This window comes from Phalacrocorax aristotelis, chromosome 5, assembly GCF_949628215.1.
Source record: "Phalacrocorax aristotelis chromosome 5, bGulAri2.1, whole genome shotgun sequence".
Classification (NCBI taxonomy): Eukaryota; Metazoa; Chordata; class Aves; order Suliformes; family Phalacrocoracidae; genus Phalacrocorax; species Phalacrocorax aristotelis.
Window position 1 is genome coordinate 46,119,338 of NC_134280.1, and position 12,372 is coordinate 46,131,709.

Here is a 12,372-nt window from a genome sequence, read left to right on the forward strand (position 1 = left end):
ACAGTGAACTTCAAACTGCAGAGGCCGACTGTCCAACCCTGAGCCACCATCCCTCCCCACAGACAACTTCAGGTAGGAGAAACTGCCACCTGCCTGCCTCGCAGGCTGCACCTGGGCAGTGATTTTTAGGGGAATTGGGACACATTCCTCTACAGCATGGTTCTGCTGTTTTCTTTTGACTTTTTCTACTTTTTGAGTTGTGCTGTGTTTCATGCCTCTCTCTGGTGCAACTGAAAAAAGTAAGCAGGTAGCAGCTGACCCAGTCTGATTTCGAGAGATCACAAGGGCTGCCACCATTCACTGCTGCCACCCTCACACATTTTGGCTAAGTTCAGAACCGGGTGTCCAAATCATGTGACTTTATAATGGACAGATATGAAGATCCTTGAAATTAGAGTTCAAAACTAATCTCAAAACCTCTGTATTAAATCAACTACTGTCAGCAAGAGAAAATAAAATGCATCTTATTTTCATTTAGTTTTCTGAGCCAAGTGCATCCCCAAAGGAAAACCCATCATGAAGAGGAACATAAAAACACCCTTGTTCCTCTCCTCCTGGAAAAATAACATAAATAAATGTACAAATAGCTGGATTTAAAAGTGAATTCCAACAAATAAAAAATTCACAATGAAAAACTTTACCAAAGGAACCTGAGCAACAGCAACAACTGTAGGAAAGTGCAAGCACTGTGGAGGAACTAAATAGCAAATTCAGTATTTCTTTTTGGGATAGGACTTACCCGCTTAGACATCAGGTCAAAGCAGAGCTTATTCTCACTGGTGCCAAAGTTTATTATACCCTAGAAAAAGAAAAAAAATTGTTTACAGACACAAAAAACATGGGTATACATCACCTTAGATATCACTTCACTGAATTGCCTCCAAAAAGCTCATCAAGGAAAAGACAAAACAGAGTTCACATAATCTTCACTATATATAACTCGAGACACATATCTGTGTGTGTGTGTTTACATGTATGTCCCAGGCACTCAGCTTCTGAGTCAATAAACTGTCTAAATGAACGTGTACTAATGGGTTATACTTATTTACAGAATATGTTTAACTTAATCTTGATTCACTCACCGGTATATATCTAACTACAAAAGAAACCCTCAAACAGTTCTGAGAAAACTGAGGTTTACCCTTCAGCCACAATTTTAAACAAGGTTTTGGATACATTTCTTCATCTAAAATTGTTTATCACTCATTACCATTCCACTCCACTGATTTGCTCAGAATCCACAGAAACGTGTAGTCATAAGAAGTGGTTTAAACAATAAATTTTCCCTCCTGGAGAGACAACTATACAGTTCCAGTTTAGGATTTGGTCCTGCTTGTGCAGAGTTCAAATCTACTAGCACACTTTCACTACTGGAAGAGGTTGGGTAAATAAATTTTTTAAAATGCAAAATGAAATCTAAGCAACTCTATGTTTATGATGTTACTAAAGTACAAGTCCAGTTTTAGTCATTTTTCTAAAAAGCTAGTTCCTACATAGACAACAGTGGGGAGAAAAGGCGGTTTGTGCCTCATAATGCAGCTTGTATCAAGAACTTTACTGTGTTTTTCTACCTTAAAAATCTAGTTTTCACCACTTTTCACTACAGTCAGGGCTAGTAATAAAACATCTTTTAAGTTTCAAGTATTTCACTGTTTGAATGCAGGATCTATTTAAAAGTAATCCGCATATAAATTATTATTTATATTTACTATACTTGTTACTCAGTAATGATTTGCCATGAAGTATTAACACTCAGCCTTTGTGCCACAAGGGGGCTATGATGAGCTACCTAAAATTGGCCAGCCAAGGGTAAACAGAAAAAGTGTTAAAAAAAAAAGTTAATTAAAAGTAATTTAAAAAAAAAGTCTACTACTTAGTTGTTGCATCTGCTGCACCCAACACCTGCAATAATCAGATATAATCAGATAATCAGAGATGGTCTTCAGTGGGCAACAGAGGTGATGAGGTGAAAGGAGGAAGAGGAGCGCGCTCTGTTCCTGCAGACTTATATCTTTCAAGGCCTACTACTGCTATTATTTCCCCTATAGGGATATTGGAGCATGCAAACCTGAGCTGAACATGGCATTTATCTTTGATACACAGATGATCTTCAAAGCTACTTTTTATTCCTCTTCCTCAAACAAACAGCTTGACCCGCAATGCATTAGTGAGATTTAAAAAAAACCCAACAAACCCCATGCTTTTAGCGTATCTGTCAGCAAACCTCTAAGAAAGTTTTTTCCTAGCAAGAAAGCCAGGAAAACACTTTGAGGTTCTCACTCACATTGGGGTTCTTGTCTTCATCATATTTGTCAGCATGATAAGCTTTGTACCCTTCCTCAGTGGAGCCACGAAAAATGTTAGCAATGTTGCCACGAGCAGAGAGGTAGGGGCTTCTCTGGAAGTCGCTGGGGTTACAGAAGCCGTGCATGTCAACCCTCCTCTCGCTCAGCGGCCGAGGCCTCATCTCTTGCAAGTCGCCCCCTCCTCCTCCCATTCCCGTAATTTCGGACAGTGCCTGGCTGAAGTCCAAGCCCCGGGGCATTGCAAGGGAGGAGGAGGAGCCACTATGGCTCTGCTTTAGGATGCTGAGCATCTGAGCAAAGACATTGAACATGCGAAACTCATGCTCCCGCTCCAGTTCAAACCGGCGCTGCTCCAGCTGCATCCGGCGCTCCTCCACATCCAAATCTCGCTGAAATCGACGTTCTTCCATCTGCAAGAAGCGCTCTTCCATGGCCCGCTGAGATGTCAGGGTCTTCAGCAAGAGATCATCGAGCGGGTCCTTCACACGCTGGCCTTTCCGCTTTTTTCTTAGCCGATGCAAGGTGGAGAAGCCAGGCCGGGAAACCACGTTCTGGATCCGTGATGAGTTTGCCATGTTGGGCTCACTGAAACCTGTGAATATGTAAAAGCAAGGAAGAAAATTTAAACATGCAGCAAGTGGCACGGACGTGCTTTGCTGCCTTCCCCTGCCCCTCCTAGCAAACACCCTTTGATCTACTATAAGTCTTGCAGGAAAACCAAAGTAAAACCTATCAGGCATGTCTTGAAGTTTGTGAGTTTTTTAGAAGTTTGTTTTTAACTTCACATGTTGGGCATCCCCTCATGCCGCCAGCCCCTGCCCTATACTCGGCCTCCAAATCAACCTGAACAATTGTCCGCTCCCTCCACTGGACTAACTATGCAACCACCACAGCGAAGAGGACTTAGCATTTCTTCCTGATCTCAGACATTAATCTCACACCAGCTATCGTCTCTCTTCTTCCCCACCATGCTGTGCTCTTCCATCAGCCTGTCCTAGACTGGTTTGAAATCTGCAGGATTTCCAGACTGTACCCTTCCTGGCAGCCAAGCAACGGCCAACTGCACTTTCAGTGCAGGAGTCTCATCTCTTGTAAACAGATATGCTCTTCCTGCCAGTGACTTTCAAAAATATCTTCTTTCCAAGTCCTAATGAATAGCTTAGAAAGGCAGGCAATGATTACTCTCAAGTATCCTTCATTGTGGAGTGTCCTAAAAGATTAGATCCGGAATATACTTTAAAAGAACGCAAGGAAAGTTTCACCTGCAGGTTTACGGTGTAGCCATGGTGGAAGGGGGTCTCCTGATACAATTCAGCATGAGGACCACGGACAGCCCTGGTGATGTTCAAATGCTACCAAAAAGCATGCAATTTTTTTTTTTTTCAGTAAGGTAAGTACTGTCAGCATTATATGCAGAAATCTAGAACAGATACCTAGCCTGGCTTACGGCAGGCATGCCAGCCCTTTGGATCTCATACACAACATTTAGCCTAGCACAGTAATTTTAGATTTTATTTACCTGCTGCAAGATACGTTTCGGGAATGGCCAGAAGACTATGAATGCCGATACCAGCCTTCTACTTTAAAGCTTTTTGGGACGTGGAAAAATAAGGATCCAAACGTCAGTGCAAAAACCAGGTGTCTATCTCTGCACCAGAAAAAAAAAAATCTGTCTGGGAAACCGGGCAGAAACCTTATGCTGGAATGTAAAAGGCTATCCCTACCTGAAGGTGAAACACTGGTTTCAATGGGAATCTCCACCCTGGAGATGGGAGAGTCGTTCTGGGCCCTCTCCAAGAAGGCTCTCTCCATCTCATGTTCTTCAGGGGAACCCTGCTGGTAAGACATGGATGGTGGGGGCTCTGGGGTCAAGCAGTGTTCATCAGAGTTCACCTCCTCACATTTGATTTCCATCAGTTCAGGGTGCTGGGCGTGTCCAAAGGGCAGGGCCGAGGAGGCAAACTGGTGATGGTAGCTCTCCACCATGCTGCCCTGCAGCACCTGCTGAGCCATCATGCTGCCGCTCAGGGAGCTGTAGGCCAGTGCCGGCCGGCTGGTCAACACTCGGTCCATCACCTCGTAGAACTTCCATGTCCGGCCGCCCCGCGGGGCCTTGCTGTTATCCTTGATCCTCCGGTATTCCAGCTTCATCTTCTTGATCTTCTCCCGGCACTGGTCGCCCGTCCGGTGGATGCCCTTCTCCCGCAGCACCTCGGCGATGCGGTTGAAGACATGCTGGTTGCGCAAGCAGCTCTCCAGCTCCATCTGCACCGACTCGTCGGCCCAGAGCTGCAGCAGCTCCACGACCTCGGGGTCCGACCAGTTACTGCCGCGCTCGTACTTCTTCCCCCGAAAATCCATCGTTCCCGGGGTCTCCCAGGGGGTGCCGGTGTGCCGGGGGCGGCCACCGGGCCCAGGGCCGGGCCAAGCGGCGGGAAGGGGCGCCGAGGAGGGGGCTGCGCCGGGGCTCCCGCCCGCCGCTAAGCCCGGCCTGGCCCGGTCCGGGGGGCCGGGCCCCCCGCCGAGAGGGGGCTCTGGCACCTCGGCCCGGGCGGCCCTGCCTCCCCCCAGCCCCTAACGGGCTGCACGGTCCGGCTCGGCACAGCTCGGTTTAGCCCATCCGCTAGAGCCGGGCGGAGCGAGCTAGCGGGGAGCCGGGCCGGCATGATCACATCCGGGGTGACGCACATGCGTGCAGCCTTATTCCGGGATAAATTTAGTCCGTGCCAGGTGCTGGCTGATCTCTCGGGGTCGTGCCAGGCCTGCCCGTCCCCGCCTGGCACTGCTTGGCTTCCCGCCCCCCCCCCCCCCCCCCGCCATCACTGGCCCAGAGCGAGTCGGGAGCCCTCGGTAGGACCAGGGCCCCTCCCCGGCCCGGCAGCCGCCGGTGAAGAAAGCGATACCCCCGCAGAGCTGCTTCCCCGGGCCCGCTTTAACGGGCGGAGGGGGGGGCGGGGGGTGTCTCTGGTGGGCCTTGGGATGTTGGCGGCTGTCCCCGGCAGCCCCCGGGCCACTCGGGCAGGGCTGGGGGACATAGCACTGCCTGTGCTCCCCGGCAGCAGCGAAGGGCTTGGGCGCCCCGTTTGGCACCGTCCCTCCCGCAGCCAGAACGCTGAGCAAGCAGCAGGTACGGAGGGACCAGACGTCACATCAGTTCGCTCTTTACCACCCCCCACCAGCTGGTTGCACAGTTCAAATCCTTCCAAGTACCCCCGGTCTTCTGTTACATCCCTGAACAGGGTGGAGGACTGCAGAGAGCAGGATTTCTTCCTTTCCCTCTATGCCACCAGGTCAAATTCCCCTACAGAGATCTACAACTGCAGAACTCGAGTCTTTGCAGAGCTGTCCTGCCGCATCAGCTATGATGATGGCCTCAAGCCACACTGCAGGGCGAAGCATGTTGTACCATGGTCCATCAGTTTGGAAATTTCAGTTTCAATCCTGAGCCCGGCAGGATAAGGACTGAGCCCTAAGGCAGTAAGTATGAACATAAAACCAGTAATTTATGAGAAAAACAGAATGAAACACAGTGCATCCATATCCTGTACCACAGTTCTCACAGCTAGTGGACAGGTTGTGAAGGACACATTAGTTTCACAATTTTCCTTTTCAATCAAAAGAGTTTCATCGCAGCACCGTGGGGCTTTTATCCTATTCGTATTAACTTCCTCCTGGATTTTAATAAATCATTCATGGCCACTCTGATTCCATTTCTCAGTCTGTGAAATGGGAAAAAAAAATCTTGATCTTCATTATATTTTGTGAAATACTTTGAATACTGTCTGTATGGGGTGGGGAAGAGACAAGATTTGGCTTTAAAAATTATACTACCTTTCCTAATAACTTATCGTCAGATAGTAGTTTGGATTTTTTCCAGTGGCCTGCATAAATAGAGTTTGTACTTCCACACCCCCATAAGACAGACATGGTTTTATTTTCCTAGAGTTTTTCATGGGAACAGCACTGTGTTCTACAAATACGGTCTTAATTATGTAAGGACATTTACATTGACTGCATACTGGAGTATGCAAAGATCAGGGCAACAATTAATAGAGCCATCGATGGTAGAAGTTCAATAGTAAATATAAACAGATTAAAGGCAGCATGGAATAGTCTTTTTAAAAAGCTTTTCAAAGAAGCCTGAGAGCCTGGCTGCAGCCTGTTATACCTGTTATAACTTAGCCAGGCCACAGTAGAACATTCTCAAAAGTAACTCAACATACGCCCTGGCTTCAGAAAGAGCCACTATTTCAAAATGCAAGCATTAAAAGGGATGAAGCCTAGATTTGTGATATAAAATAATAATAATTAATCCCAAACTGCTGTTCATGGTTCAGTTGTTTCCACCTTTTTATGCTACTTGAAAGGGAAACTTGATTTTTTAAAATTAATTTAAGAGCTTCCCTCACAATCATTTGTCAGGCATGCATAGCATTGAGAACAAATGTATCATGTGCTGTTATATTGCTGAGATATTTTGAGATGCCAGTTCTTCAAGCTGCTGTTCCAATTCAGATAGAAAGAGAAAACTACCAGGGGCTGTGTTGCCAAAGTGCAAGAAGCGATGGTGTTGAAATGTGCACAGTGCCAGCCACCAAGAACCACAAAACCAAAAAGAAAGACTTTATTTTCTGAACTGGTTTGTACACCTATTTTAGAGACAGAAGCGTAGATGCCACCTAACTTGACGTACCTAAGACAACTGGCTAATTCTTTTAACACTCATTTGACAAAAAACCCTCTTTAGCTTTCCTTTTCATGCAGCAAGCTCAGGAATGCCAGCCAAATGCTGCCATTGAGTACCTTCCTTATTCTCAGAGAATTTCACACCTTGGTTTCATCTCAGCAGATGACAGCTGAGTGTCACAGTTACAGAGGGAGTAGGGGACTGTGCTGTCCTGCCAGTTCCCATAAGTAATGACATTCAAAATAAATTTTTATTAAATTTGGAGTCTAGCTCAATGGTGTGGTTGCAGACGGCACTGAAATGAAAGCCCTGGAAGCTGAAGTTTCTATTTACAGCACATTTGATAGCGGAGTGGAAGGGGCCTATTGAATATCAGGCCTTCAGCTGGGAAGCATGACAACCATCATGGTGGTTTTGGTAGGGAAAACTTTCACAGAAGCCAACGGAGGCCTTGCAACCCAGTTAAATGTCAGATGGTAACAATAAATGCTTTTGTTGTAACTACAGCAGGTTAAAAAAAAAAATATTTAAAAGCCTTAAAATTAGAGAGGCCTTTGTGCTGCAAAGAGGATGGCTAATAATGAGAGGCAGTTTGGGTTAGCATCTCCACCATCGTTCTGCTCTCTACTCCTCTCCCAAAGAAAGTAATTCGCATCCTCTCCCGGCAAAGGGGACATTTAGCAGTTCCTACTGCTGGCGCATCCTGAGCTGAAGCTTTGCAAAGCAAAACCTCTCTGGCTTTTTGGCTCATGGCTTTCTCGGCTCTGTGGGAGGAGACATGGTGGGATGGAGGTGTTTCTGGCAGGCCTCCTCCCTGGGCAGGCAGCTCGGTGGATGGCAGAGTTATGGGTGGAACGTCCCTGCAGAGGGTGCTCCAGCCCTGGCTACCTTCCTCTAGCTGGCGCACGCCACACTGGGTCTGTAACCTGCTTCAGGTTTTTGTGGAAGGTCATGGGTGGGAAGGAGCTCATGCAAGCAGGGGGACCTTGGCAGGCCAGGAATGCCTCAGCAGGAGATTTAACCAGAGGGTCAGTTGCCCAGCAGGCCTGTTTTCCACAAGTTCAAGTACATGGCTCTGCATGGTTTGGTATAAAAGGAAGTTTCTGCTGCAGTTGACTAAAACACAACTCTGTTCCACATCCTCTGACATAGAAAAGGATGCTGGTTTGACTCTTGCAATGCTGTAGATCAGAGGAAGGCTATTTCCCTGGGATGCATCGCAGCTGCTGGCAGTGCTTTACTTAAAGCCCAGCAGCACTGTGACCGAAGCCACAACCATCTGATGCTTGTTTCCATGCTGACTTAGAGTCAGATGAGTTGAGCAGGCTCAGGTCTAATTCCTAAAGAGATGACACTGGTAACAATTCTTGGCAATAATTGCAACTTAGAAATTAAAGTACAAATAGACCATTGAGACAAAAACATTCTTACATCTCCCTAGTTTGGTAGATAGTGTAAATAAATATGAGATTTTGCCATGTTATTGGACAAGCCACAACAAATTGAAACTCTCTTAATTCTGTCAGGTTTTCTGGATCTAAGCTGATGCCTGGCCAGAGATGGTGCAGAAAACCACCCCCAGGTCTGTTCTGCATCTCATTCCCCAGATTGCCAAGGGGCACTGAGCAGCTGAAGCCATCAAGCAGCATTTATTTTTATATTCTTTAAAAACTCCATTGTAGAGAAGTGCTGGAAAACACCCTTTCTGTTTCTAAAAAGTTTTTGATGTATAAATCTTATTAGTAATATTGATTGTCCAGTCAATCCTCCTGCAAAAACCCTCAGCCCAGTCCCTGAAAACCACAAAATGATAACTGAAATGAGGCACCTGAACCAAAATTAAGGTAGGATCTCTTATGTACCAGGATCTTCATTCCTAACTCATTACTAATTCTTCCATCTCTATCTGTTTATTTGGAGATGAGTTTATATCTCACTGGCTTTCAGAGCAAGCAAGCCCCAACAGCCATCATGGGTGCCTTCTCTTTGGCTTCCTATTGCATTGGCAGGCACAGCAGGGGTACCATTGGCCTTGTTAAATTAAGATATCATTTTAATAAGCAGCTTCAGCACACAGACATGAGAGAAGAGAAGCAAAAGTTTGAGGGACTTATGCTCCCCACTCATGCCCGAAGGGTTATTTAAGGTAATTTACAGTAAAGCCCACAGAGGGCAGTAGGACAGTCTTCAAAAACCTTTTGTAAAGCAGAGCTAGACAAGGAAAACTGCAGAAGAAAAGAAGAGTTTGGTTATTAAGCATGCAGATTTTCTGGGACTGATTTTTTTTTTTCCCAAGTGTCAATTTTGTAACTGATTAAACAGCAAGTTGTGTTTTCTGTGAAACTCTGGGCAGGCGTCTCCCGTTGCGGACAGAGGGAGCTGTTGGAAGTGCTGAGTGTTTTCCACCCTCACAGTCACTATAACATCCACACAAACTGAGAAACTGTGTTTTTCCTACTTTCTGTGCAAATTACTTTGCTAAGAGCCGGGCCTGCTTACTCATCCCATGCAACTATTCCCTGGAGCATGAAGTGGTAATCGGGTTGGGGGTGTTTTAAGTACTGGCTAACCCTATGACTAATAACAGAGATAAAGTGAATGTGAGTGTCTAAATTCATGTTAGAGAGATTCAAGGAAGGGAATGGATCCAGATTCCTATGGCTAAGCCTACTTCTGCAATTTCAGGCCTGGACAGGACTAAAATGAAGAGAAACAAATTCTCTTCTTCAAAGATATCTAAATTACTGGAGGCTCAGCTGCCATAATGCAATTTCAGTAAGTCATGACTGAATAAGTGTCTACACTACAGATGAAACGGTGACAAATTTCAGGGCAGGAGTGTATTGCACTTCTGCTAAACTGATGACCACACCACAGGTAACTAGGGAGTGACAGGGTCTGTGTTTTCTTCTTCAGGGTGAAGTAACAGTGGCTGATGCCCCAGGCAAGAAATCTAACCCAGTGTGTCTATTAGGACCAATAAATTTACCTTTCCATATAACACTGACAATTGTCATCCTACATGTAGAGAAAGTTCTTGCAGTGTTTTACGTCCTGTGCATCGCTCCGCTAAAGCTTGCCAGGCATCTCATGGCCAAGGCAAGCAAAGACACTCATCACTTGCAGATTCGCACGTACATTTAATTTCCTTGCAGGGCTGGTTGAAGCCTTCCCTTTCTAAACACAAGAGATTTTTGCATTGCCCTAGAGAAAGAAACCCTGAGAGGCTTCACCGTGAAGGACGCATGGTGTGGCAGCTGATGAAGTGACCTCTGTTTGCAGCTTCTTCGTGGTCACTGATACTGGAAGAGGGCTGCAGGGAAAAAACACATTGAGGAGAGTAGAGGAAAAGAAAAGGTACTGGCTAGTACCTCTAGAGTAGAGGAAAAGAAGAGGTAGCTGGAAAATGAGCACTCAAAATTGCTTCCCTCTTGACATGCTGTTTATATTAGCCAGTCATGCATTTTTATTTGTCTGTTTTTTTTCTTTTTGGCCATTGCTGCTTCTTGGGCTGGCTCTGGTCTGTACTGCAAGTTCTTTGCAAGGAGACATGCAAAAGTTTTCTCCCTCTCTGCTGCCAGAAAAAAATGTGGGTCATTTCAGAACTCTCAGAGGCGGGGCCAAGAACCCCTCAGCCCTTTTTGTGGCCTCCAGACTCACATCTGCAGATCACAAAAATCTTATCACGCTGAGATAAGGTTACTGTTTTTATCACAAAGTTATGCGTTTTGATGGTATTATCCTTTTTCCTGAAAGACGTATTAAAGCAGTAGCTAATATGCTCAGGAACACAGCAACAACCTGCAGGGACACGTGTATTGCTATATTGCTTTACAAAATCAGGGCAAGCTAACACAAAAATTGCATCACTGAGGTAAATACAAGAGATAAAACTCTGCGAGTAATGACACAATAAAACCAGGTATCAACCCATTTCCCTCTCCGTGGCTGGCTGGACTGTGCCCTTCAGTTGCCTTAATTTTTTTTTATTCCTCTGGTTTTAAGAAAAGCGTATTCAGGATCTGTCACCATTTGTCTTAGAAAAGCCAAAGGCAAGGAAAAGAGCAGGCTAACTGGCCCTTATCTGATGCTAAGGATAGACACAGAAACCTCCATGTTTGGTCTGATACAGAAAACAGTTGGGATTAAATTTCTAGATAAAACCACAGGTGAGAATTCTTTTGTATTTTCATTTATAACAGTTTACACTGCTTCTGTAATAACACCCGCAATAACTACATTTAGTGGTCTGAGGCCACAAAACTTGTGCTACTGCTTGGCTTGAACTCAGAGCTACAAAGGCAGCATCAGTGTACCCATCCAGCTCAGCTGTGCCCAGCTTCTGCTTTCCTGGACCAAGTGTAATCCTCAAAAGGGAATATTCCCCTCACATACTGTAGTGCTGTCTATCCTTCCTTAGTAACTGCTCATAAATAGTCTTAAAAAAAAAAACAAAACCTAAACAAACAAACAAAACTTTCCTTCACAGTCAGTTCATGAGAGCTGGAGACCTTTCTGTTCTCCTTCCCTCATTCTCCCCATCTTGTGCAAGAGCTTCAGTAATGTTGCCCTTAAAAAGTCAGTAATTGCTCCCAGGAACATTGATTGTCCTTGTGTAACTACCAGAACACTCAGGAAACAGCCTAAGACTCTGTGGGACAACATCGGTCTTGCTGAACTCCGCAACACCAGCTGCCTGAGCTGTACTACTCTTTGATGCCTCATCCAGCTACAATGTGTTTATCTGAACTTGACGTGGCCCAGAAAAGAAATTCCAATTTAAAAATATTGTTTCAATCCAAACTTCCCAAGAACAGGCTGGGGAAATCATTGCTGTCTGGCTGTGCAAGGGAGTGAATGACAGGGAGCTTTCTGAACTGCCTGAAGTAAATCTTCAAGTGAGGCTAGCAGAAATTTATTCTGACATTGAAATTCAAACAACCACATTTGATTGATTGCTGTTTGGAAAGGAGACATAACCAGAAGTTAGAATAGCACAGGGATCTGATACTTTTAAGCCGGTATTTGTCAATGCTGCTAAGAGTCTATCTTCCCTTCAGAGTAGCATACAGAGAAAAAAAAATTTGTCAAGGAAAGAAACATGGAAGTGGTTGGGATGGAAGTCAGTTCTCCCAAGACTGGAAATCATTCCAACTTCCCACACAGACCCAGAACCTGAAATACCTTTAAAGCCAGTGGCCCCCAGACACTTAAATTAAAGCCAGGAAGAGAATCCTCTTGTCCCGAGAGTTGTCCAACCTGCTATTAGTATTTAGAGAATAAAATAAGGCAGAAACAGTCAACAAGAGTATGCAGGTGCTGCTGCTACCTTTGTTTCTAAAAGGGCTGCCAAGCACCTCTTTTCTTCTTTTCTTATTG

At 45.4% G+C, this 12,372-nt stretch overlaps 1 protein-coding gene across 9 annotated transcripts in view; it reads right to left on the bottom strand.

The window, feature by feature from the left end:
- The window catches only part of LOC142057723 (alpha-ketoglutarate-dependent dioxygenase alkB homolog 3-like), a 122,687-nt gene that overhangs the window by 11,795 nt on the left and 98,520 nt on the right, over window positions 1-12,372 (bottom strand). For 6 of the 9 annotated variants that reach the window (XM_075094301.1, XM_075094304.1, XM_075094299.1 and 3 more), the window contains 2 exons: window positions 2,285-2,898; window positions 740-799 (listed from right to left, as the gene is read on the bottom strand). In XM_075094301.1, coding sequence (XP_074950402.1) covers window positions 740-799; window positions 2,285-2,898 — 674 coding nt within the window. Of the gene's footprint in view, window positions 1-739; window positions 800-2,284; window positions 2,899-3,825; window positions 3,955-4,030; window positions 5,091-12,372 lie in introns of those variants that run through there. The other 3 variants (XM_075094303.1, XM_075094300.1, XM_075094305.1) reach the window with 3 other exon arrangements.